Below are 26,173 nucleotides of genomic sequence, written 5' to 3'. Positions count from 1 at the left end.
AGAGGAATGTCTTCCACATGTTTTCCTCTGTTTTATTGCCGCTCTTGTGTACATTTTTAGATTTGTGGAGTTCAAAATAAATAGTTATCTGAGTTGTGCATCTTTACATCCTCTCCAAAGTTACTATTAGCTCTGATTAATTATTTCCCCACCTGGTCTGTCAGTTTAGGTGAGCAGCCATGTTTTGCAGTTGTGCAATGCTGTTTTTATTTTCTTATATTTTAGTGAACAGTATCCTCTCATGCTATGTTTACAAGGAGCTGGACAATAAATCAATAACAATATTGTGATAGGCACTATAATAAATCTGAGAGATTATTCTATATTCAATAAAATATCCTGACACAAAACCGCACAGCATTCTGGGGGATGAAGGCAAAGGAAAGGCTTTGGTCGCTCAACCTCTCACAGCAAGCTAAACAAGGTGGGTGGGATCAACTAATGCACTCATTCTTTGGTTACCTAGCAACAGCCTGCAGAGTAACTAGCAGCAGTTTCAGGTTTTGCTTCTGTGCCACATAACAGCTTAAAAATAACAATAAAAGTAAAAAAAAAAACCTATGAAAACTGTGGTCACGCCACCAGTTTGGCAGTATTTTATATATATATATAAACAAAAAGCTAATCAATAATTCTCAATATCAATAATTAATATGATATCATCATGCTATTAGTTGCATTTCAATTTAGGGAATACAAGTAAGGGAGCTGAATACGTATATGTGCCTCATTTTGACAAGACATCTTTCCCACACCACTTAACAGTGTTTTAAAACATATTAAAACATTTTATTTGATCTATTTTGGAGAAAATGCTTGCTATCTTAAACCAAACAATAAAACTCACTCTTTTTCTTTCAGCTTTATGCAGAGGTTTATTCAAAGTGATGAATTCAGCTGAAAAGAGTTTGCAGCACACATTCCAGCGGCGGCTAATGCTGGACCTCTAGTGGAGTCTTGTCAGGTGAGCCTGCTGGCAAGAGCCCAGCATATAAAGCTGTACGTTACAAAAGATGGAGCCCACCTCTGAGTTGGAACCACGGCAGTGACAGGTTCATGATGTAATTCAGAAATACCCAGAATGAATATCCAGTGAAACCACAATATTACACAACGTTACATTCAGTCAGAGACCAATACGGTAAAGCGTTTAATTCACTAATAATACACCTACTTTTCAAGTTATTATAGCAAAAAGCAGAGTAACAAGGAAAACATTTGCATATTTTTGTGGCAGTTTTTCTCAGCATTTTAGTCAGGGTTACCAGAAGCTTCTGGAAGAGCTGCTGAGAACTTGTACTCATTTATGAACTGGACCTGTCATCATCTTTATGTATTACTAAGTGAAAGTGAAGAGAAATGATCCATCAACGTCCACAATCAGTCTCTATTAGTTTCTGCTTGTGCAGAAAAAAACAAAAACAAAACAAAGATGTCGCACGCACAGGTTAAACGTTGGTGCCAAAACCAACAAGAGGAAGACACTGCAGGGAGTTTTTTTTTTTTTTGTTTTTTTTTTTTGTAGAGTGTCCACGTGTCAGAGTTCAGTGGCCCTCTGCAGTCGGAGATTTGGTCGGACTCTGATCTTGAGGTTTATTTAAGCTGAATTCCGTGGGCTCATCAGGACCGGGTTACAAAAATCCTCCTATAGAACTAGAAAGAATGTGCAGCGCATACAGTTCTGCATAAGGCACAAAGGCATGTCTTTGGAGGTGGGGGCAGGCATCAAAAGACAGGCAGAGGAGGGATTTCTTTTTAGAGGCTGGGGGCAAAGAATGTATTTTGGAGCTCCCACTCAATGCCAAGGCGAGACAGGGGGAGGCGTACAGTTTTGTAGTAATGGGAGTACTTACAGGGGGGGTGAATGTTCGGATCTTTAAAACTTCGCTGTAAACCAAACTCTTCTCTCTCCATCTGGGTGAGACAACGTTCTTGTCTCACCCAGATGGGAAACAACTCATTTGATACAGTTCTTTGCAAAAGTATTTACACCTCTTTAACTTTTTCTTTTTTTTACATAATTTATTGGGATTTTGTAAAGGGTAATTAGAAAGTCTAAAGAAAATGATGCATGCTTTCAATTTTTGTTGTGGATATGTATTCATCCATTGTCCATACCAGCTTGTTCTTGAAAGGCACGGGTAGACAACTGATATCCCCTCCCTCCAGTGAAATATGGTGGAGGCAGCATCATGCTGGGGGATATTTTTCTTTGGGGATGGATGGAGATAAACACAAGAAAATCTTTGATGAAAACCTGCTAAAGTAGACTGTGGCAGAGCTTCACCTTCAAGCAAGACAACAATCTTAATCTTAAGCCTAACATCAGACTAAAGCAACAATTAAATGGTTTAGCTACAAACATATTAATGTGTAAAACTGGCTGAGATCTAATTGACAATCTGTGGTGATACTCAAAACCTAAAATTCACAAACTTGTTTTCTTTTAAACTGCTTCAACCATTTTGCAAAGAAGCACGAGGACAAATTTCAGTCCTCATGCTTAAAAGCTGGTAAAAATACCTCAAACGATTTGTAGCTGTGATTGCAGTGAAAGTTAATTCAAGATTTTGAGCCAAACATTTTAGATTTTAGTTTGCAAAAATATTGTACAAACCAAGTGTGAAGCTTTGTGTTGATCTATCAAACAAAATCCCAATAAAAGACAATACCATGCTCAATGTGCTGTTCTTGTTTCAAAACCTTTTTTTTGTTAATTATCTTTTCATATTTGGAATGAGGCTACATTGTACAACTTTAAAAACAGTAGTTATTATCAGGAAGAAAGTTTATTAGAGTAGGAGTCAGAATGTAGATGTACTTAAATTAATCATGGAGATGTATGCATTAGCATATTATACACTTGTACACAAATTCAACTCTGACGGACTGAAAAATCCCAGAGGATGAACCAAAAAGTTGGATTTCCAACTTGGAAAGTCAGAAATGCCTCATCTGTTCCTCTAAAATGTGGTTAGAAATTTAACATTTCACCTTTTACACTTTTGTCTGTCCCTTTGTCACAAAATTACTCCAAAACATGCATAGCAACTTTTGTTAGTAAACATATTGTTAGAGGGATTGAATGCATTAAAACAGATCAATATGTTACTACTTGCAGCTTCTCCTTGTTTCAAGATCCAGCACTCAGCTCCTTCAGACTAGCCAGAAGCAATTAGCAAACACCAAGTGGAACTGCATCTGCTCAGTTCATTATAGGAGCAACGTCTGAGTGAAACGCTGGTAAAAACGTTGTTAAAGGGTTAATGGAGGAACGTTGTTTTGATGACCTCCTGAAGGTGGAGTTTCAGAAAGAACAAGAGCTTCTTAAAGAGACAGAGGCCCAATTTCAAGGCCTTAAATTAGAAAGCAAAATTTCTTTTAAGTTGTGTTTGATACATGCAGTATTTTTATAACAACTGAAAGTAACGGAGTTACTTTATTGTGCTATAACACGCCACTATCTCTTGAAAATACTGGCCCTTTAAAATGTAAGGAGTCCATAATGTAAAGCATAGCAAAAAATGTTAGCAAACACCAACATTTTCAGAATGAATTAGCTCCAAGTTTCAGTGCAATAAAAGAACTTAGAGCAGATACAAAACAACAAATTACACTGTGTTAATGTTTACAGTAAGAGCCCTTTCTGGTAACACTGTGGCATCATAGCTACATAACATTGGACATAAATCCCAATTGTACAGTTTGATTAGCACAAGTTTTAACTTCTAACAAAATAAAAATGTCCATCTCTTGCGAATGTTGAAGCATTTGCTCAGTTCCTACATGGCTAAGCCATCTCCATGACCTTCTTGATCCAGTCTACGTACACAGACACGCGAATGAAAATGTTGGGCTGTCCCGGGTGTCCGCAGCGCCTCATGGGGATGATCACGCCCTCCAGCACCCAGCAGTCGGCGTTCTGACACGCCAGAGGGCCGCCGTAGTCTTTCTGCAGACACACAGCAACAACACTCTGGAGTCATTATTTGTCTCTGTTATGACTGAGTGTCACTGCCGAGGTGGGAAACATCTTGCAGTCACATCTTGCCAGTTCACTTACATTAGCCATATGGTGGATGTGTTTGATTTATAGGAACTTATAAATAACTGTATGTTCTCTCCTCAAAGCAGGATAAATCAACAGAGGAGTTTTTTTTTTGAGGGGATTTAATCTATGGCGGTTCACATGCTTTACTTCTTGTCAAAGAAAAAGTTTCATGTTTGGGGAAATACATTTAGTCACTTTTTATGAAAGATTTGGAAAGCATTATTTATTAGATTTTATTTTCTGGAGTGACATTTCTGTTACTGCTACTTTTCTATTATATCATTGTTTAGGGCTATTGGAGATGTTAGTAAGAATAAAAGAAAATGCTAAGAGTTTAGGTTATCTTGTGGGCTTGGTAGTGGGCAAAGTCCAATGTTCTGTGTTATGTATGCTGGTGTGTAGTAAACGTAAGGTTTGTTTCCTCTACCTGCCATCCCAACAGCTCTGGGAACATATTATTACTTGACCTAAAACAGAGTTTAAATATTTGCCTCTTTGGGCCCTTCAGAGTGACTCCTAACTCACCAAAAAAAAAGAAAAAACAATAATGCTTTTAACACCCCTTTTAAGTAGATAAGGTAATTTAAAACACAAGTGTATTTTAAATGTAATTTTTGCACAGACTTTCCACCACAGATTGACGATAACGATGCAAGAAATGTCAGAAAAGAAATGGTTATTTTATTAAATCACAAAATAAACTTAACATCTAGAAAATCAACCTCATGATCTCCATGATGCTGTTTGTTCACTAATGTTTTCTAACAAAGTTGTGAATTCTTCATTTGCTTACTAAATAGGCAACTTCTGACGTCAGTTGGTGGCACTGGATTTCATTTAGAGTGCAAGGGGTTTGGATTACAAATGCATGAAATGCTTTTTATAATTTTTATTCGTAGTTAAAGTTGAAAACTTTGTTGTATTTTCTTTTCAATTAACCACTCTCCTGGTTTATCACAATAAATCATAAAGTGCATTGAAGCTTTGACGATATAAAGTGAGAATACTTTTGTAAGACACTGCATACCTTTAAACTACCACAAGGGGTCAGCTTAATGCTTGCGTGATCGTCAAAAGTGTGTTTATTGTACAGAGAACCCTCGCTATAACGCGGTTCACCTTTCACGGCCTGGCTGCTTCGCGGATTTTTTGTGCAGTTTTTTTCCACAGTGCATTGTGTTCTGCATCTTCATTGGCTAAACAGTTTCCACGCTTCTTCTCTACTTGTGTGCCAACAACGTTACGATATTTAAATATACGCAGTGGCCTGTTTTAGGGGCGCTAAAGCACATTTCAAACTGAGTTTATACACCTCTGGGAAAAATTTAAAGTTTCTCTGATTTTACTCTTTATAAGTATATGTTTGAGTAAAATGAACATTGTTCTATTGTTCTGTGAATTACTGACAACATGTCTCTTAATTTTGTTTGTGAATGTCTGTAAATAGGCAGTTAGATTTAGAATAGCTTCTCATGGGTCTTAGCCCTGCTGGGGGCTAAGCACCCCTAAAAGTCAGATCCTAGAATCGCCCCTGAATATACGTAATACAGCTTGGCAAATTTTGGTAAATGTTTTTGCCCAGAAGAAAAAAAGAGCGGCAACTACCGATAACTATGTTCTTCTTTCAAAAAAACACACCTGCACCACAAGCTTCAGAAGAAAAAGACACCAGAGAGAGCAGCGGCCGAGGCACAGTGAAATACCTCGAGTCACAATTTGTCCTACTGTACTTCGTATTTATAATTAAAATTATTATTTTACTGTAGTTATTTGTAAGAAAGCGTTATATTTGTTAAAAAAAATGCTTGGGCCTGAAAACAGGTTTTGTTCTTTGGTTTCAATGTAGAGTATTTAATTATGCTGTATAATAATTGTAAAAAAAAATAAAGGTAACTACTTCACGGATTCTTTTCGGAACGCAACCCCCGCGAAAAACAAGAGTTCACTGTAAATATATTGTTTATTATTTCTGTATAAGTAAAGAAAACTGCATGAACTATGAAAAAGGCAGCCATCAACATGTTCACTGCAGACACCTACCTCACAGGCACCAACTCCAGCCTGAAAAGAGTTTGTGCACATCTCATTTTCTCGAACGCGACCTCTGAAGTATCTGTTGCATTCAGTGTTGCTGATAACTGGCACGTGTGCCACATTGAGGACAGTCTCATCTCCCGTCCCTGAAGAAACAGCGACAAGAAAACTACAGCAAGTAGCATGCTCAGAAAAGGTGCAGAAATGTTCCTTTCTCTTATTTGCATGCGACGTTACTTTAACCTCAAGTTTTAATCTTTTGCAGAAAGTGTATCAGTAGCCTTCTGACTCCAGAGTCTCTCTTACCTCTCGTCTCACCCCATCCAGCTATTTCACACTTTGTGTGCTCGGGCACTATGTAGCGCTCAGGAGGGAGGCAAATCTGAGAGACACGCTCGTTGAACTGGGCCGGACTTGAGACAGACAGAACGCGCAGTCAAAGGAGAAGCTTTGGTAGTTATTTTGTTCAAGTGGTTGTGTGTGAGGGCGTGTCCTGATGCACGATTATACATACTACTCCAGCTGCAGCATGACCAGCTGAGACTCAGAGGGTCCACACACAATCTTGGTGAGAGGAATGGTTTGCATGCTAGGCTCTCCTTCCTGCGGGTCACGGAAAAGAGTTCCCATCATGGCGGAGTACCCAGGAAGGTCCACATAGCTGTCAAAAAAACGAAACATGAAGACAAACATCAAAAAAAGGCTGCTGCTTATTTGTTTAAAATAAAATAAGATTATGTCATGCATTTTTGTTTTAAATCTTTTCTGTAAATACCAAAAGGGTCGTAATTTTACCCAAGGTTATGATAAATCTCATACAGGCCAGTGCTTGTGTATAAATGTAACAACTAAATGGTTATATTTTTCTGAAAAAAAATTCCTGTGCTACAATACGCTACCACAATAAAACATTATTTTATTTTATTTTTTGCAACTACCAATCTACTTTTGAGTTGTCTTAGGATACAAGATCCAGCTAATGAATGCATCAAGAAAGTGACGCCATTTTTAAACCAAATTGATGTAAAATGTTAGATTTTTTTTCCTTTTCTGTATTTTCAAAGTTAATAATCTGACAAGAACTTAAAAAAACAAACAAAAAACAGTTGTAGTTGGAAACTATTACAATTTATAAACCTAAAGTAAAGGTTGGTGTACCACACTCACTGACTATAAAAGGGTTTTCCACCTGATTTTTATTTACATGTTAACTAATAAATTAACCATTGTACATTGGCATTATTGTTTCAATTGAGCTATGTTATCACTATATTTTTGTAATATATTTTACATTAAATATATTTTAAAAATTTGTTTGCACCACGTTTCACGTGTAAAATCTCAGAGCCTTCCTAAATGAACTACCAGGAGGAGAAGCACTGCTTTGTGCTGATCACCCATCTGGGATTCACCAGAGATCCTCCACAGAAGTGGTTTCCTTTCCTGCACACAACGAGGTCAGAGGTCATTCACGGCGCAACAGAGACTGTTTTGATAGTTCATCACTAAACGCCGTCAGCTGTCAGCCTGACCTGTCTCTGAGGCTCACAGTCCACGGCGAGTTCCCAGGGATTCCATTCACGATACGCAACCTGGTCGGCTGGGGACGGTCGTCTCTCTTCCCGCACTCGCTGAACTCCACCGTCTCTGTGTTCACAAAAACACAACAATATGACAGCACAAGAAAACCGCAGCATCTTCTGAGCAGCTTTTTGTCCATATTAATTTGCAAACTAACCTACAGTTTCTGTCAGTGGCACTTTCTCTCCAGCTGTTTGAAAGCAACAGAAAAAAAAAAACTGTTAAAGTAATAAAAAGAGGATTGGATAAACAGTTTTCTTGAAGTATTTTAAACTTAACACACAAAAAGCAGAGGTAAGTACCACACTGTTTAATGGCGCAGTAGTCAAACTCAGTTTTGGGGTCAGTGGTGTAGCACCAGGGCCCGTGTTGGTCCCCGTCTGGGTTACGACAATAGTTCTCCGTCAGGTTGGCGTCCGGGTGCGTCCGTGGGTTTATTCTAAAAAATAAATCACACAAATATAAATATATTAGTCATATGAGATAAGAGCTTTGCTTTGTAGAAGGAGGTTGGCTTTTACTTTGGATTGTTTGTATAAAAGCCTGAAAGTATCACCACACCTGGTCTGATGAGGTGTGTTCACGTTCCATTTCTGACAGGTGATGCCTTTGCGAGTTTTGCGGACGACACCTCTGTAGTTTTTTCCATTTTCCTGGTAGCAGTCTGGGAAGATAAAAAGACTATTGTCATAAGTAGAGCTGGACAATGTGGCTGGGAAACGTATCGTATCGCTCATATTAGTCGATATTGATCATTATTGATTAGTTTTTTGTTTTAAATATCTAAAATACTGTGAAATTGGTGACATGACCTTTCAAGTTTTATTTATAGCTTTCACTCCATGCAATTGTTTATTATTTTTAAGCAGTTATGAGTGAAACCTTACACTGCTACAAAAGTTACTCAACAGACTGTTGCTAGGTAACCGAAGAACGAGTGAGTTGCTAGGCAACCAAATAGCACGTGATTTAGTTGATTCCATCAACCTAGCTTAGCTGGCTGTGAGAGATGGAGGAGTTAAAGATTTTCATCAACCTGTATCGGATGTATTATCTATTGATATTGATCACGTGTTTATTGCAGTATATATTGCTATTGATTTATTGTTTAGCCCTAGTTATAAGTGAAATAAAATTGTCATTAAAGTGGAGGAGTGCATTGAGACCTTCACTGGATTTATTCTTAGATCATTTCTGAATCAAGGCGAAGTACCCTCGGCCTCTATGTCATCAGCGCAGCGTTTGATCTGCAGGCAGAGAACAGTCCTCATCTCTGGCACTGATGTAAAACACCAGGGAGCCTCAGAACCGTCTGGGTTACGACAGTAGTTTTCCTCTAGACCCCTAGATGAGACATAACCAAGAATCAGTTCAGCACACCAATAATCCTCCTAATTTAGAGAATTAGACAGCCCACTGAATTATCACAGTGCCTGGCAATAAGTGTTCTCACATCTTAAATATCTTTTTATTCTTATGCTCTTTCTCTTGAATGTTGGTATTTATGTCCATTTTGGTTTTAGATCTTTTCAGTCCAGTTCAGCCATTTATTTGTTTTTCCCTAAATCTACCTGTTTGTGTTCTAATGCTAAAGCTAATGATCAAATCAAATCAAATTTTATTTGTATAGAACATTTCAGCAGCAAGGCATTTCAAAGTGCTTTACATCATTTCAAACACAGAAACACAATGCAACATAAAATCAACAATCAAAACATGACATTAAGTCAAGTTCCATCAATAAATTTGTAATTGATTACGTTTCAAATACAATCCTAAACAGGTGGGTTTTTAGTCTAGATTTAAAGGAATTCAGTGTTTCAGCTGTTTTACAGTTTTCTGGAAATTTGTTCCAAATTTGTGGTGCATAGATGCTGAAAGCTGCTTCTCTTCGTTTGGTTCTGGTTCTGGGGATGCAGAGCAGATCAGAACCAGAACCTGAGAGGTCTGGAAGGTTGATACAACAACAGCAGATCTTTAATGTATTGTGGTGCTAAGCCGTTCAGTGATTTATAAACTAACAACAGTATTTTAAAGTCTATTCTTTGAGCTACAGGGAGCCAGTGTAGGGACTTTAAAACTGGTGTTATGTGCTCTATCTTCCTGGTTTTAGTGAGAACGCGAGCAGCAGCATTTTGGATCAGCTGCAGCTGTTTAATTGATTTGTTGGACAGACCTGTGAAGACGCTGTTGCAATAATCAATACGACTGAAGATGAACGCATGGATGAGTTTCTCTAGATCTGGCTGGGACATTAGTCCTTTAATCCTGGAGATGTTCTTCAGGTGATAGAAGGCCGACTTTGTAACTGTCTTTATGTGGCTCTGGAGGTTCAGGTCAGAGTCCATCACTACTCCCAGGTTTCGGGCCTGATCGCTGGGTTTAGTTATAATATCTGAAGCTGTGCATTGAGTCTAGATCGTTCCTCTTTAAGTCCAAAAATAATAACTTCAGTTTTGTTTCTGTTCAGCTGGAGAAAGTTTTGGCACATCCACACATTTATCTGTTCTAAGCATCTGTTCAGTGATTGGATGGGGTCAAAGGTCACCTGGTGACATCGTAATGTAGAGCTGTGTGTCATCTGCATAGTTATGGTAGCTAATATTTCCTGTTATAACCTGAGCTAGTGGGAACATATAAATATTGAATAAAAGGGGTCCTAGGATTGAACCTTGGGGTACCCCACATGTGACCTTTGACCTCTTTGATGAGAAGTTTCCAATTGATACAAAGAAATCCCTGTACTTAATGTAAGATTCAAACCAGTAAAGCACTGGACCGGAGAGTCCGACCCAACTCTCCAGTCGATTCAGTAATATGTCATGGTCAACAGTGTCGAAAGCTGTACTGAGGTCCAACAGAACCAGCACTGTGGTTCTCCCACAGTCCGTATTTATATGGATGTCATTGAACACTTTTACAAGGGCGGTCTCTGTGCTGTGGTGAGCATGAAAACCAGACTGTAAGTAGTCAAAGCAATTGGTTATCGTTAGGAAGCTATTTAACTGTTTACACACAGCTTTTTCAATAACTTTACTTAATGATGCACTTCCACCTGAACACACCATGTTCATGGCAAAACACAGTGATGGCAGAATTATGTTGTGGAAAGAATATTTGATGGGAAGATTAATTTAGCTAAAACCTTGTTGTTAAGGGTGGCAAAAGTAAACAATGTAACATTTTTCTTTCACATCACAATGATCCACTACTTTATGTTGATCGATCACAAAAAATCCCAATAAAGGACATTGGAGTTTGTGTTTGTTACACAAACTAAACTAGTATGATTGCTTTTACAAAGCACAAGGAATAACATTTACTAAATGAAATTATGTAAATCGTTGCTGGTAGATAAGTGAACAAAACGTCACAGGAAAACTTAAACACGTCACTCTGTGGCCAACCAGTTTCACTCTGGAATTGCTAATAGTCTGTTAGCAAGTGTTAGCAGAGAAATAAAACTGCAAGTTATTTCCTGCACTTATTATACTAATATGCAACCTGTCCACCCCCTCCATTAAAATCAACACAGTGCTTACTTGCACTCATAGATGTTTGGGATGAAGGGATGCCGATGAGGAACCTGGACGTCCCATCGCTGACAGGGGATGCCAGACGCCGTCTCATTGACTTTGCCACGATAGTCTTCGCCTCGGCCTCTGAAGCAGTTGGTGGTGAAGCTGGAGCGCTGTCTCTTCTCCACAAGGACTTCAGCTAAAGTCACGGAGAGATGTTTTTAAGAAAAATTAGCTTTCATATGCACAGATAAGAGGGACCGGTGCTATTATTAGAAGAAACATAAGTTATTTAGTGTTGCAGCATTTTTGTATTTTCCATGGAACGTAATGACATTTCACAGCACAATCAAGTAACTATGTTGCCATTAGTTGTCATAAAAATGCAATATATACCAAATATAACTTAAAAGGAATTTAACTTTGAAATTTAACACCTTGAAATTGGGTCTCTGTCTCTTTAAGAAATTCCTGCTCTTTTTGAAACGCCGCCTTCAGGACGTCATCACAACATGACTCCTCTATTAAGACTTTAACAAACATTTTTTATCAGTGATTCACTGAGAAGTAACTCCTATAATGAGCTCAGCTGATGCTCGGTTCCACCAGGCGTTTGCTAATTGCTGCTGGCTAGTCTGAAGGAGCTCAGTGGGGAAGAGCAGCTCTGAGGATGAACGTTGAAGGTGGATCTATATCCATCGAAGTGTTTTGCACAGCTGAACGGTTGCCATGAAGATTAAAGGATTTCTCAAACATGCATGGAAGAATCGAGCATTAAAACGTGACATAAAGTTGATTTTACATGTAACTGAGTAATATTTTAGATATATTGCTGTATAATTCAGCCTTTGGACTTGGTGAAACACAATAAATAAACACCAGCTGGTTACATGGTTCCTCAAATTATTTCAAACCGTGGAAACTTCGCACGGATCCCCAAGCAACTTCTGAGCCTCTCTACCTCCAGACTCTGGAAACTTGATTCCCAAATGAAATTCTACATGTTTTTAATCTAAAAATAAGAATTTGGACGACTGTTTGTCCTTCACTTACATTAAACATTTCTATCACACCTTCTGGTTCAAAGAGACTCAATGAAAAAAACATTGCTAGTGTGGCCCATATCTTTCTGAATATTTCTGTTGCGGGTTCATCTCAACTGAAGCTATTGAATGCTCTTTCCTTTGTAATACTCTCAAGTCCACATTTATCCCAGTGTTTTCTGCATATATTTTGCCACATTTTCCATTTTGCGCAACTTTCTGTTATATGCTCTATCACAGCCAACATTTTCAGTGATTATTCAGTGATTTAGGAAGACAGCAGTATCCCTTATGATTGGATAGCTTATGATGTAATATTTCTGTTTTAAAGATGAAGTTGTGTTGGTTTGGCTATACGTATAAGTCATATTAATCCAGATTAACAGAAATCAAACATTTTAATTCTCACATGTCTTCATTCTCACTATGTTGCTATGAAAGCAGTTACTTTTCTAACAGGGACTTTCTTTGTTGAAACTTTTGAACGTTTATTTAAACTTAACCAGTGTTTCCAAATAGATTTTAAAACACACAAAAAAACAGTCAATCAAAGGGAATCAAGAAAATCTAAAATATGCAATGCAATTAAATAATGTAAAATAAAGTATTAGAGAGAGGCGTGTAATGTTTTCATCAATTATCTCACCACAAGATGGCGATCTTTTCAAACGTTTGTGGCGGCATTGATCTGCTTTATCACCAGAAAAGCTCGTGTTGTTCTTGACACATTACACAACTCATGCTGAATGTTGGGGAAAACATTGAATTGCTGCTTAAAAAATAATTAAATAATAATAATCCTACACATTAAATTCTATTAGATTTTCATTGATCAGTCAAAACAAATCAGGAGAAAAAGAACAAATAAGAAACCAAACAAATAAAAACTAATTTAATCCTTAACAAGTTGCATAAACAATAAAATAGCTAGGGAGTTTGCTTCAATTAACCCTCACTGACCCGAAAGACGTCTGGGAATAGTCAAACTTAAAATCTTGGACAAACATCTGTTTGGTTCTGCTGCAATCAGCCCTGAACCCGGCCAACCCTTAAATGTGTCATATTTAAGAAACTATTGTGCAAAACAATAACAAGGTGATTAAATTACTTTGAATTAATAACATAACCTAGTCCCATTGTGTTTTTCAGGAATCAGCTTTTTTTTTCTTTCCACACTAAAGCAAATAAATAAAGGAAAATAGTAAACTAAACTTTATAATAAGACAGAGACCATTGCAGTTTAGTTATTAGAAACAAAAATGTAATCCACAATGTTTAAATTTTGCATTCAGTGACATAAATCTGTCTATCCAGCTTAAAATGTGGAAAACATGGACAAGTTTAGGATTTTTGTGCAGAAAAATAAATATTTTCTTACTGCATTTGCTGATGTCACAGCTCTCTCTCTCTGTTTCAGTGTCGGTGGTGTAACACCACGGCACCGGAGAGGCGTCCGGGTTACGGCAGTAATTATCATCTAAGCTCTTGTCAGGGTACCTGAAATAGATAGACATCACATTAAAACATTAACATGATAAAAGATTAAAACCAAATATTAAACAATGTTGATGAAACTGCCATCACAATTATTTGCACCTCTTGTAAAGATATGTTTTATCTTTAAATCTTGTCTACACCAGGGTCCGTGGTCAGCCTTGTTTTTCACAAGATTGTATTATTTTTCTGACTGGAGATATTGGCCAGTTCAGTTTAGCAGCTATTCTCTACATATATCTGGTTTACTTTAGCGAAATGTTGTTTTGCGCTTTCCATTTTAAACAACTGTCTGTAGAGAAATAGGTTTCAATTTTGTATTCTACAAAAACAGAAATGCCTGGATACATTTTTGAAGGAAGTAAAAGTTCCTCAACACTGAACATGAAACAGGTAGATATCCTAAAATTTGTCCAGTTTCATTTGTCCTGAAAAAAGTAAACTATTTGCGGTACCAAAATGTGCAGATGATTTAAAACAAAATTATTTCATAATGCCCCCAGGTCTATGCTAATAAAAATGTTACTTTACTTTAAAGTTTCAACTCTGAGGTATATTTCTTAACTACTCAAACACAGCCCAGTGTTAAACTAAACGAAGATTTAAACTTTAAAGATCATTACTTCATCTGCTGTGCATGTTTTTTGCTCACTGACTTCACAAGAGGCACAGGAATCAAAGGTTCAGCTGGCATAGCTTTAACTACAGCCTGGGGGATTTTTGACCGAATTTGACAGACTCTGAAGCATTCAAGTTGCACTTGATGGGGTTCAACCATAAATGAACCAAAGTTTTACTCTGATGACTCCCTCACCTTGGAGGATACTGCCACGAAGTAAAAGCTAAAGCTAAAGGTAAAGCGGTTTTTTAAACTACAGCTTTTTATTATTCTGATTCTGAAAACGCTCTAATCCTCATATACTACCTTAAACAGAAGCGCTATTTCCCTTTACAGTAGAACTGCAGGTAGTCTGAACTCATATTCCCAGAGCAACTTCTCTGTTGCTCTGAGGATGAGACATTTTTATTTATCATTTCCTCTAGTTTGTCTGGAATTATGCGTCAGCTAGTCATGACACAATAATGGCTGAACATCTTCCATAATGAAATGGAGTTTGTGTACATAGAAGCAGTTCAGAAACAAATGTTTTGCTATTGCTAAGCTAAGGTAAATGGAAATGGAGAAATTTGATTGCAGAAATGTCTTTCCTCCCTTTTTTGCATGTTTTCAGGATTTAAAATAATAAGGATTTAAAATAAGTTGCCTTATACCTTTTGTGATGTCCTCCAAGGATATTGCACATGGAAGCTTAAATTGATTGTTTATCCTGATTGAAAAATTTAAAACTGAATACCTGGAAAAATATCAAAACCACAACATATTTCTCTATAGGTGAACAGCAACATCTAAAAAATAGCAATGCATTGCAGCAAAGAAGCTAATCAATTTGGTAAGCTCACTAAAAGCAGTGCAGCTATGCATGAACATGTACTTTTCAGGCTGGTAGATGTGTTGATGAGGGAATTGCTGATCCCATCTCTGACACTCTTTGCCGCTCTCAGTGTGATCCACCTGGCCTCGGTAGTCTTCTCCGTTGCAGGTGATACACACCTCTGCAAACACAGGCACAAAGTCAGACATTTTTATGCAAGCAATGAGAAAAACTCCTCAAAAATAAGCAAACCAGTACATCATTTGTTGCTAATAGAGTTACACTTCTTTAAGATCTGTTAATATAACAATCTATTTGTGAAACACAGTAAGAAGAACAGGAATTGTTTGATTTTTCTGTCATGGATCTGTTCTTTTTAGGCAAATGTTATTACAAAGATGCTGAAACTTGCACTTGCCACAAAACTGCAGCCATGTTTTCCGTGTTTACACCGTGTTCCAAATTATTATGCAAATTGTATTTAAGTGTCATAAAGATTAAATTTTTTGTTGTGCTATTAAATGTATAGATGGTATTGAGGGTGAGGGCTCTTTGAATCACTATAATTAATTTCAGATAGCTGTGTTGATTAGTTTGTCTGGTGAGCTCAATTAAAGGAAATCTACTTAAGAAGGATGTTCCACATTATTAAGCAGGCCACAGGTTTCAAGCAATATGGGAAAGAGAAAGGATCTCTCTGCTGACCAAAATAATCAGATAGTGTAGTGCCGTATGACAAGATATGAAAACATCAGATATTTAACAAAAACTGAAGCGTTATCATACTGTGAAGAGATTTGTGGCTGAGTAGTGGATTGGTGGTGGATGGATACGGCTATGACGTCAGCAAGGAGGTGGTGGAGTCATGCTTTGGGCCGAAATCATGGGGAGTGTCATGAAAAGGAGTGGTGATGAACGTGGTGAGGCAGACGCTGTAGACCCAGGTTGAAGTAAATGAATGATTTTAATGAAGAATGTCCAGAATAACACAGTCCAACATGGTCCAAACAAACGGGCAGCATGGCCGAGCAGAAGCCAGGGCTCGACGCCGGTAGCAACCGTAACACAAACGGACGAGACGAAGGACTGGGTACAGACAACAGACTAGCAGTCAAATGAGACGAGGACCCGACAAAGACACAGACACACAGGTGACATTAAATACACAGGAGGTAATCAGGGAACGAGAAACACCTGGGAACTAATCAAAGGGAGACAGGACAACACGAAGACTCAGAGACACAGGAAACTCAAAATAAACACACAGAAAAACACGGAACATGACAGGGAGAGAATCATTGGTCGGCCTCTTCAGAGTCCATGAAGGTGTGAAAATGACCTCAGCAAAGTATATGGACTTTCTGACTGATCACTTTCTTTCATGGTTCAAGAAGAAGAGCCGAACCTTCAGTAGCAAAATCATCTTCATGCATGACAATGAACCATCTCATGCTGCAAGGAATACCACTGTGTCATTGGCTGCTATGGGCATAAAAGGGGAGAAACTCATGGTGTGGTCACCATCCTCCTCTGACCTCTGACCTCAACCCTATTGAGAACCTTTGGAGTTTCCTCAAGCAGAAGATCTGAGGGTGGAATGCAGTTCATATCAAACCAGCAGCTCTGGGAAGGTTTTCTGACATCCTGCAAAGAAATTCAAGCAGAAACTTTCCACAAACTCACAAGTTCAATGGATGCAATAATTGTGCAGGTGATATCAAAGAAGGTCCTATGTTAACATGCAACTGGGTCTGTTAAGATGTTTTGATTGAAATAGCTTTTGATTTTAGTACATGTGACCACTTAATGCTGCACATTCAAAGAATGACCGTTTGCAGTTCTTTATAATCCATGAAATGTTTAGAAAATCTGCTGTGCATAATAATTTGGAACAGTGCATTTTGAGTTTTTTATTTTTGAAAAAGATACTCACGGGGAGCTTTGTTTAGTAAAATTTGATATATACTGTAATAGTTCATGACTTGAAAATTATACTGACCGTCATTTGCATTGACCATTTAAGAAAATCTGAGAAAATATCACTTGCATAATAATTTGGAACACAGTGTATGATGTTTCAACAAATCAAAAGCTCTAAACAGCGTGTTCTTTAGTTTCTTTTTCCATTGAAGTTGTACATATAACAATCTTATTTGCAAAAAAAATTATTTTCACAAAAATATCTTTTGTGAAAATTAGTGAGAACCTAAATTTTTCTGTCAATGACTTGTTTTTTTAGGCAAATATCTTTACAAAGATGCTAAAACTTGCACTCAACCACAAAACTGCAGCTATATTGTCTTTACAATATTTCAACAAACCAAAAGCCAATAAGTAAATCAGTACATCATTTGTTGCTAATAGAGGAATAGGTTTTTTTAAATTTGTGAATATAATCTTCTTTTTAAGAAACAAAGTAAAAAAGAGCCTGAATTGTTTAATTTTTGTATCAAAGATCTTTTTTTAAGGAAAATGTCTTTACAAATATGCTAAAACTTGCATTCAAAGCTGCACCTATATTTTCTATGTAACATTTCAGTTGCGTGTTCTTCAGTTTTCCATCCTGTCAGAGTCGTACCGTCTTTGCACTGTGGGATGTTGCAGCTTTCGTAGCGTCGCTCGGGGTCGGTGGTGTAGCACCACGGACCGATTCGATCCCCGTCCGGGTTCCTGCAGTAGTTCAGCTCCAGACCGTTGGTAGGCGAAGGAGTCCATCTGAGACAAACAGGGTGGTTTCAATTGAGTGACAGATTGACCCGCATAATGTGTGGGTGGTGACATTCAGTTTACACGCTCACGGCGGCTGGATAAACTGAAGCGCAGGACTTGGACTGAGAGAGAAAACCCACAGCGCTCTGATGAGTCACTCCGATGTTTGTTTTACTAAAATCTACAGAGATCTGGATGTTTCATCTGGAGTTGCACAATTTGGGTTTCCCATGAGGCTTGCACACTGTGTGGCGAAAACAACTATTCAAATGTTTAACCAGAGTAATCAGACCATCTTTATTTATGATATTTGTTTCTTTTTACATTATTTTGATGTGTCCTTTACATGTTTATGAACAAAATTGGGAACAGATTGCTTCTGAACTACTTTCTCTCATCTTTTTAACATTAACATTGGTTAGACTGGAAACTGAATACAAAAAGAAAACAAATAATTCAACTTAAAAAATTGAGTTAATTAGTTACAAGTAACTAAATTAAGTTTATCCAAGTACATATATTAAGTTTCAGTTGTCATGTTAAACACGTAAATAAATTATCTGTGACGAATTTTATTTGATTACATGTCACAAATAAAGTAAATATTTTAAGTTGGAGCACCATTCTCTTCTGATATTAAGATTTTAGTTGTTGCTCATATTTTGTGACTGCATACAGGGTATATTATGGAAATAATTCAAATTAAATGTCAAGTTTTGCTATTTTGCTGTCAAAAAAAACTGATTTATGTAACACTTATTTCTTAATAAATATTACAAACAGAAACAGGAATATGATACTCTAAAGTATTTTTGTATTTCCTTCATTGGTGTATTTAGTGTTATGTATTCAAAGCAAAAACCGGATCTTCCAAAAATAACCAGAGGGTAAAGTATCCCCACTTTTTCTTCAACTAGATTACACATCTTTGTTTATATATTTTAAATGTTTGAAACAATGTTATTTTTTGTTATATACGTGCAAAATAGGGATTTATAAGGAATGCAACTTGACATTTCTCAATAAAGAGCTGACTATGTGACGATTTGTCATTTTTTAAATTGTTTGTCACATTGGAGTTTAAAAGTATTTTCAAATTTAATTCAATTCAAAAGCAATTCATTAATCCCAAAGGGAACCCGAATCATAATTAATAATATATCATTAATGTCTTTAAAAAAACCCTCCATACTTTGAAAGGATTATTTCTCTTGTAATATGTTTTCAGGCATATTTATGATAATTATTGACTTGTACAGGAAAAACAAATCACCTGTGATCGTGAGGAAACTTTGACCACCACTGCTGGCAGGTGAGTCCACTTTTTGTGGTGAAAACTTTCCCCCGGTAGTCTTCCCCTTTACCTACAATGCACTTCCTTACATAAACTGCAAAAACAAACCAAAACAGTTATGTTTAAAAAAAAAAAGCAAAATTACTGCAAAGCTGATTTTCACCAGCCATCTCTTCACCTTTCTTCTCGTAAAGATCACAGTTGACGTTTCTCTTTACTTCTGCGTTGCTTCCGTCGGCAACCCAGGGCAGATGTTTACAGGTGCCAATAGGACGAATCTCGTAGTTGAAAGCTCTGGAGATGAGAAATGTTTTTCAGTGTTTTTTACAACCAGATAAATTACCAGTTATGCATGTTTGTAGAGGGAAACTGTGAGCGATGTTATCGGATGTGGGAGATTCAATGTCTACCTGCAGATCAGGGGGGAAATGTGTGCAAATAAACACTTTTTGTCACAAACAAAGCTATACAAACAGTAACATTGAGTATATCTCACAGACTATTTCCATATTTAGGAGCTTCAGCAACTGCTCAAACGTTCAACTCTGACAGATATGGATGAGGGGTCTAATGCTGAATTTGCATCATAATTCATCACGATGTAACATGGGGGGAAAAAGTGTGCGTGGAGAGAGTTTCTCCTCTCTTTGGGCAGCAATTAAGATGTTTAAAGTGACAGCAGGAGATAAAATTAGCCTGGAAGAGGACAGCGTTTAGTGTAGGCTGATGGCAAGACACCTTCTGTACATACAGGCTATGTTGGCGTTTGTTTACTGCTCACTTTTAGAAAATTCAACTAGAAAATGCTGCAGAAATCCAGAATATTTATGTTTAAAATTAGCATAAAAAGAGATTGGAGAAATTTTACTTAAAGAGGTTCAAATTATTGTTATTTTGTTCTGAAAAATTCAAATCTAACTAATAAACAGGGATACGTCCTTACAAATTCATCTAGTTTATGAGCCTTGTGAAGATTTAGAGTGCGCTTTATATTTCTGCTGACTTCTTTGATATATGAAAGCAAAACCTTTGGTTTTAATATAAATACTATATTGGGGATAGATTATTGGGGATATCAGAAAGCCCTGGTTGTTTTTTTTCATGTTATATTTGAAATATACCAAAAAAGAAATGCTATATCTACCAAACTGAATTTTAAGCCCATTTTTTCTTGTCAAAACAGCACAAGTGTAACTAACTTGAAAGGAAAGAGTCTGTGAACATGATGTTTACATTTTTGTAAAGTATTGTCAATTGGTTTTAAGTTTAGACTTTGACTGGGCCATTTAAATACTCCTTTATGTAGGTTAAAAAAAACCTAATAAACAAATAAAAACTAAATCAAGCCCAGTATAAGTCTCTTGCAGCCTCTAACACGTTTTACTCCATAAATTTCCTGTATTTATCCATATTCTCAAAAGAAACTATTCCCACAGCATGATGCAGCCACTACCACACTGAAGACAAGGGATGGTGTGTATTCAGAGAAATACGAAGTGATTCTTGCCTGCAGACAGTGCGGTTTTACCTGCAGTCCTGAGATTGTGAGCAGCGGCTTGCGCACTCCTCCAAGTTCAAACCCGGCAACATCTGCATCCGAGCTGCGTTCCAGGCGGTCGGAACGAGCTCCCGGCCCTCGGAGCGCTGGTAGTCGTTGAGAGAACTGCGGAGCGCTGCTCATGTACAGCAGAACCCCAGACATAATGCAGATGTGAATGTGTTGATGCTAATAGAAACGGTCAGCAGCAGATCAGTGGCACCATCAGCAACGTTTGGACATGACCCTGCACACATGTAACCTTTGGACCAAGACTCTCCTGCTGCTGTTTTGTGTACTGTGACAGGAGAGAGCTGCAGATAGCTGCATGTTTACACTTAGCTGCTAAAACACACCTAATACTTTAGTCATTTTTCATCATATATCCAAAACAAATCAATCTTCTAACTATTTACAGGGAATTATCAATTACTTTTTCTGATTTCAATTTTCTAAATCTTATTTTCTCTCTGTGATACAACTTAATGTCATTGTTAATCTGGTAAAGTGTCTCTAAAAGTAAATCAAACATTTAAAAGTCTTAACTAAGTTTAAATATGGGAGAACTAGGGTCTTACCGGTACTCAATCCAGTAGTCAGGAGAATACAGAGCAGAAACAGCTTCATTGTTTGCTTCTAAGGAAGATAGAGCTCTTTTGTAATGATACTGTAATCAACTCTGATTTAATTACAATGAGGTGAGTCTGAATTTTGCACTTCTGACTACAAGCCCACCTCAAATAATTTTAAAAACAATTAAAAAAACCCTTAAAGGTTCATTAAATTGTCAAAAATCCTCACAGAAAGTCAGAAAGCAGAAATCCAACAGCCCACAGTAGAGCACTAAGCTGCTAACCAAACAGTAGCCTTAATCCCCCAAACAGCTAATCAATAAGCTTATTAATCATTAATAAGCAGTGACATATCGCCTTGTGGTCTGTAGTTTTCCAGAAATCCGCTAGGGGGCAGTAGGGCAGTTTTTAGCGGTGTTTTACTTCTTCCCATTTTCCGGGGAGTTAAAGTGAAACTGCAGCTGCTTCCTTGTTTGCATCGCTTTATTTTCTACAGATTAATCACCGCTGTTCGGGTAAGAACATGCTCACATTCTCTCCGTGGTTGTCATGAAGGTGCAAATAGCGTGAACTGAATGGAAAATGAGTTAAGGTGGACTTTGCTCAGACTCCGACACGCTGCAAACTTTTTCCCTGTGCAGTGATCACACATCAGCTGCAAACAGCAGAAAGAAAAACACGTGGATGAACAATAAATGGAAACATAAAGCAGATAGATGTTGCTATTTTGTGTGAACGGCCTAATGTGTCGCCGCAGGTAATCTGCAACCTGTGATTTTATTGCCAATCCCTTATAAATCAGCAGGAAGTCACTTCAACCTATTGTTTCTCTGCTGTATCGGCGGGAATACTTTAGTTTTTGACAATCTCAACAGGTGTTCCAACACTTATCAGAGCTTTTGTAATTTCTTCTTTGGCTCCACTGTGTCTGGTGTCTTTCTGTGTTGGAAAAATACAAAAGTGGTGACCCATTATCTATTAAATATTTGTCATTTTTAGCCTACTTTTGTATAGATTTGTGTAATTTTACTTCCTTGGTGTCTTAACTGAGCTTTAGTGCTGCTTAAAAGTATTCACTACCTTAGTGTTTTACTGCCTGTGATGGATCACAAAGCCTTTTCTTTGGCTTTGAGACTGGAAAATCCCAGTGAGAGCTTAACAAAATTACTCCAAGAGTTCTGCAACAATGATCCATACCACGTCAAAGTCCACCTCTGACTTACGTAAAGCAAACAAATAAACAGAAAAAGATTAAAATTGTATGCTGGTCTAGTCTAAGCCTTTACTAAAATGAAGCACAGATTACTAATCAAGCCATTAATTATCAAAATTCCTTCAATATGGCTGAAATAAAACCATTCTGCAGAGACGAGTGAGACAAAATTCCTCCACAGCGATGTCAAATAAAAATAAATGTATGCAAGTGTAAAAATAAATAAACTAGAATAAAAGGTTGATGGTACAATTACATTTTAACCTAAGGCGATGCAGGTTTGAATAGCTTTTTCCCTAATAAGGGAAATTATCACTAAAAATGCTTTTTGCATTTACTCAGGTTAAAATCTGTTTACTAAAACTGAAACATTTAAATCTAACAAAACAAACAAACAAAAAAAACTAAATAAGTTTGAAGGGGAAATTTTTTTTTTAGAGCTTTGTTTTCAAAAATGCTTTTCGAGGTAACAATTAATCTGAAGCTCTGGTATGTCACTTGAATTTTAAAGAATATTTCTCACAAAACGATTAAAGAATATGAATGCACAAATTAATCTGATTTAATGACCTCTTGTCAGTTTTAAGATGTTTTTTTATCGTGTTTATTTATTGAGTTTTCTTTTAGAAACTAGCAATACCATAAATAAGTCCTTCTGGGGACAGATAAGGGTTTTTATATTGAAGCTGTCCTCTAGGCTTCCAGTTCTGCGTGTTTGAAAGTTTCCCTATAGATTTAAATTAATCAGCCACTGGTTCTTGCGGAACATGATGAGCTGATATTTCAACCATTCATTCAGGTGTGTTCCAGCAGAAACACTCCTCTCTTTCAGAGGGTTCAGTGTTCAGACTGTGCAACTTAAAGTTCTGGGGTTTCATGTTTAATTCGGCTTGATTTGGTTGTTTCTCTCCAGGATGTCGGCTGTAAAGATGAGCGAGGGCAGTGTGGAGGTGGAAAGCTGCAAAGCTCCACTTTTCTACAGACAAAGCGAGCCGGCCGAGGGAGAAGCAAAGATGTCGGTTCTTCTCCTTCACGGTATTCGTTTCTCATCGGAGAACTGGCTCAACATCGGCACTCTGGAGACGCTGGCCAAAGCTGGCTGCCGAGCGGTCGCCCTCGACCTGCCAGGTGCGTCCAGTGTGAACAACCTTCAGATCAGTCAGTCGAAGCACTTAGGTCATTGCCATTGAAAGTGCTTCACAAAGAGTAAATGCTAAAACTATTGTCATGCGAACGCATACAAATACAAAACCGAATATAAGACAATAAAAGTTAAAGGGGCAGTATTGTGTATTTTCCAGCCACATAGTGCCATTTTATCACATAATCAAATAGTTGTTATCTTTGGATTTTATAAAAATGCCATATATAACAAATGTGATTTAAAATCAATTTGGGTTTGTAATTTAACGCCTTGAAATTGGACCTCTGTCTCTTTAAAAGCTCCTGCTGTTTTTGAAATGCCACGTTCAGGAAGTCAACACAACATTGCTCCACTATTAAGCCTTGAGCAACATTTTTACCAACATTGCACTGAGAAGGATCTCGTATAATGAGCTCAGCTAACATGCAGCTCCACCAGGTGTTTGCTTATTGGTGCTGGCTAGTCTGAAGGAGCTGAGTGGGGGAGTTACACGGGAGGGTTGTTCTGTGAGGCAGAAGTTTGGAAACTGCAGCTCTGAGGAGGAGCTGCGTCTCAGAGGCGGGGCTACGTCCACCCAGGCGTTTTGCACATCTGAATGGAGATTTTTGTAACATTCATGAAAGAATCGTTTTGCACTGGGACGACACTGGCACCTCGGTGAACAATTTTTTTTTCCTATTTAAAACAAAATAATTGTATCTGTGCAGCAATAAATTTAACATGAAACAAAGTAGAAAAGACCAGATTACTGTCAGTCCAAATAAGAGTCCTAGATATTTGCCTTTGCAAAAAAATAAAAAGGTTTGCATCTTGCTAACTTTTCTGGTTGAATGTTTTCTATTTTGTTGGTCTAGAAAACAAATTTCAATCTCCTTTAGGAGTCCTTTCTAAGTCTACTGTCCACTTTCCTGTCCTCAGAACTCGGTCGGTCCAAATCGGCCAAAGCGCCGGCGTTGGTGGGAGAACCGGCCCCCGCAGCGTTCCTGAAGGAAGTGTGTGAACAGCTGAGTTTGAGCCCTGCCATAGTGATCAGCCCGTCACTCAGTGGGATGTACTCCCTCCCTTTCCTCCTGGAGCATCAGCCTCTAATACGAGCCTACGTTCCCATAGCGCCAATCTGCACTGAAAAATTTACAGCAGAACAGTACCGGAGCGTCAAGGTATTTATGCGAGAATGTGCAGAAAATATGGATTTTTCAAATCTAAAAAATTATGTGTGTGTTCAGGTCCCGACGCTGATCGTTTACGGCGACCAGGACACTCAGCTCGGAGAGGCGTCGCTCCGTAACCTGAGCAATCTGACGAATCACAGGGTGGTGGTAATGAAGGGAGCGGGACATCCGTGTTACCTTGACGACCCAGACACCTGGCACAAAGCGCTTACCAACTTCCTGGAGACTCTGTGAGGCTCTTCGCTCAATTTCAAACAAAGAAATTCCCAGCTAACACACAAAGGACTCAAAGGAGCCAAACAAACAAATCACTCACAAGACATTCCTCATGCACTACAAAACTATGATTGCAAATCAAATCACTGGAAGGTTTTTAATGTTCATTTTATGTTACATTTCGAAAGTCAGCGGCTTCTGTGACCACTAAGACAAATGTCAGAAATGTGATATCTCTACTTTTGCAGTTAATAGTCTGACCAAATCAATGCCCATTAATTACTTGCATGAACTGCTTTGGCTTTTTTTCCCCATAATGTTGTCGACCATTACTGCCCTCTTGTGGACTGTATCAGTAACTGTAGGAAAGCTTTAACACCTGAACCTGTTTGTAAATAAACAAATACCAGCATGCACATCTATTAAAAACCTTGAGAGATAAAATTAACACATATAAAGTTTGTAATTAATTAGTTTTAGTATCTGATATACTAACAGGACTGTTTGATGGTTGACTGGAAAACAGACCAAACCAAGCTGTAGGTTTGGTTCTGGTCATTTGACCCCAGTTTCTGTTTCCATCCTCAAATTACGTTTTATTTACTTACATGAGCTCCTACTGCTGCACTTTGCATCACACCTGAAACCGAGGCAATGTAAAGAATATCTTACCAGATCTATGGAGACAAAAGACCGGATTGTTGCTTTATGATCCAAACTCATATTTTTAGATTTAAGTAAATTTTGCATTTAATTTGGAAACTGAAGTCCCAGAGTTTGTGCCAAAAGAGGCACATAATCCATGTTTCTGGAGATCTTCTGTGACGATTTAGGAAGCCCTCTGCTGGTATTGGCCCACTGTAAGGAAAATACCTGGACATGTCAGAGCACAACATTCTCGTCTGCTGACGAGCTTTATGCAGATGCTGATTTTAATTTCCTGCAGGATTTGACACCTGCCCACACTACCAAAAGTACCAATGCTTAGTACTTAATGGCCATGTTATCGCTGTAGTTGATTTGACAGCAAACATGTACTTTAAAAGTTCCTTGAATTCACCTGAATAAAATGATTAGGTCATCAACAACACTCTCTCTAATTGTCAGATGTGTCTGTATCCATAAAGCTATTTGCAGATACAGAATATTTTTGTCCCAATTT

The 26,173-nt window shown here is 37.8% G+C and overlaps 2 protein-coding genes across 3 annotated transcripts; one reads left to right on the top strand and one right to left on the bottom strand.

Annotated features, from left to right (window-relative positions):
• Positions 1 to 1,025: 1,025 nt before the first annotated feature.
• mst1 (macrophage stimulating 1) lies at positions 1,026 to 21,552 on the bottom strand. The gene is made up of 18 exons (XM_028001959.1): positions 21,273 to 21,552; positions 20,686 to 20,830; positions 19,336 to 19,451; positions 19,137 to 19,251; positions 17,733 to 17,869; positions 15,215 to 15,335; positions 13,606 to 13,724; positions 11,209 to 11,383; positions 8,880 to 9,010; positions 8,228 to 8,330; positions 7,969 to 8,105; positions 7,824 to 7,856; positions 7,618 to 7,732; positions 7,451 to 7,528; positions 6,600 to 6,746; positions 6,392 to 6,498; positions 6,092 to 6,231; positions 1,026 to 3,952 (listed from the first exon to the last, which is right to left on the bottom strand). Exons 1-18 carry the CDS (start codon positions 21,319 to 21,321, stop codon positions 3,791 to 3,793), a joined length of 2,130 nt encoding a protein of 709 aa, XP_027857760.1. The 5' UTR covers positions 21,322 to 21,552; the 3' UTR covers positions 1,026 to 3,790.
• Positions 9,939 to 26,099, top strand: abhd14b (abhydrolase domain containing 14B). Of its 2 annotated transcripts, XM_028001961.1 has the most exons (5): positions 9,939 to 9,942; positions 11,100 to 11,102; positions 23,393 to 23,607; positions 24,542 to 24,783; positions 24,850 to 26,099. In XM_028001961.1, the coding sequence occupies exons 3-5, from the start codon at positions 23,394 to 23,396 to the stop codon at positions 25,027 to 25,029; spliced, it is 636 nt and encodes a 211-aa protein (XP_027857762.1). In that variant the 5' UTR covers positions 9,939 to 9,942; positions 11,100 to 11,102; position 23,393; the 3' UTR covers positions 25,030 to 26,099. The 2 variants fall into 2 exon arrangements, with proteins under 2 accessions (XP_027857762.1, XP_027857761.1); XM_028001960.1 differs by lacking the exons at positions 9,939 to 9,942; positions 11,100 to 11,102 and adding an exon at positions 21,634 to 21,781.
• The last annotated feature ends 74 nt before the right edge of the window (positions 26,100 to 26,173 follow it).

Source organism: Xiphophorus couchianus, chromosome 20 (genome assembly GCF_001444195.1).
Source record: "Xiphophorus couchianus chromosome 20, X_couchianus-1.0, whole genome shotgun sequence".
Lineage (NCBI taxonomy): Eukaryota > Metazoa > Chordata > Actinopteri > Cyprinodontiformes > Poeciliidae > Xiphophorus > Xiphophorus couchianus.
Note: the sequence above shows the minus strand (reverse complement) of the source record. Positions and strands in the feature narration are given on the sequence as shown.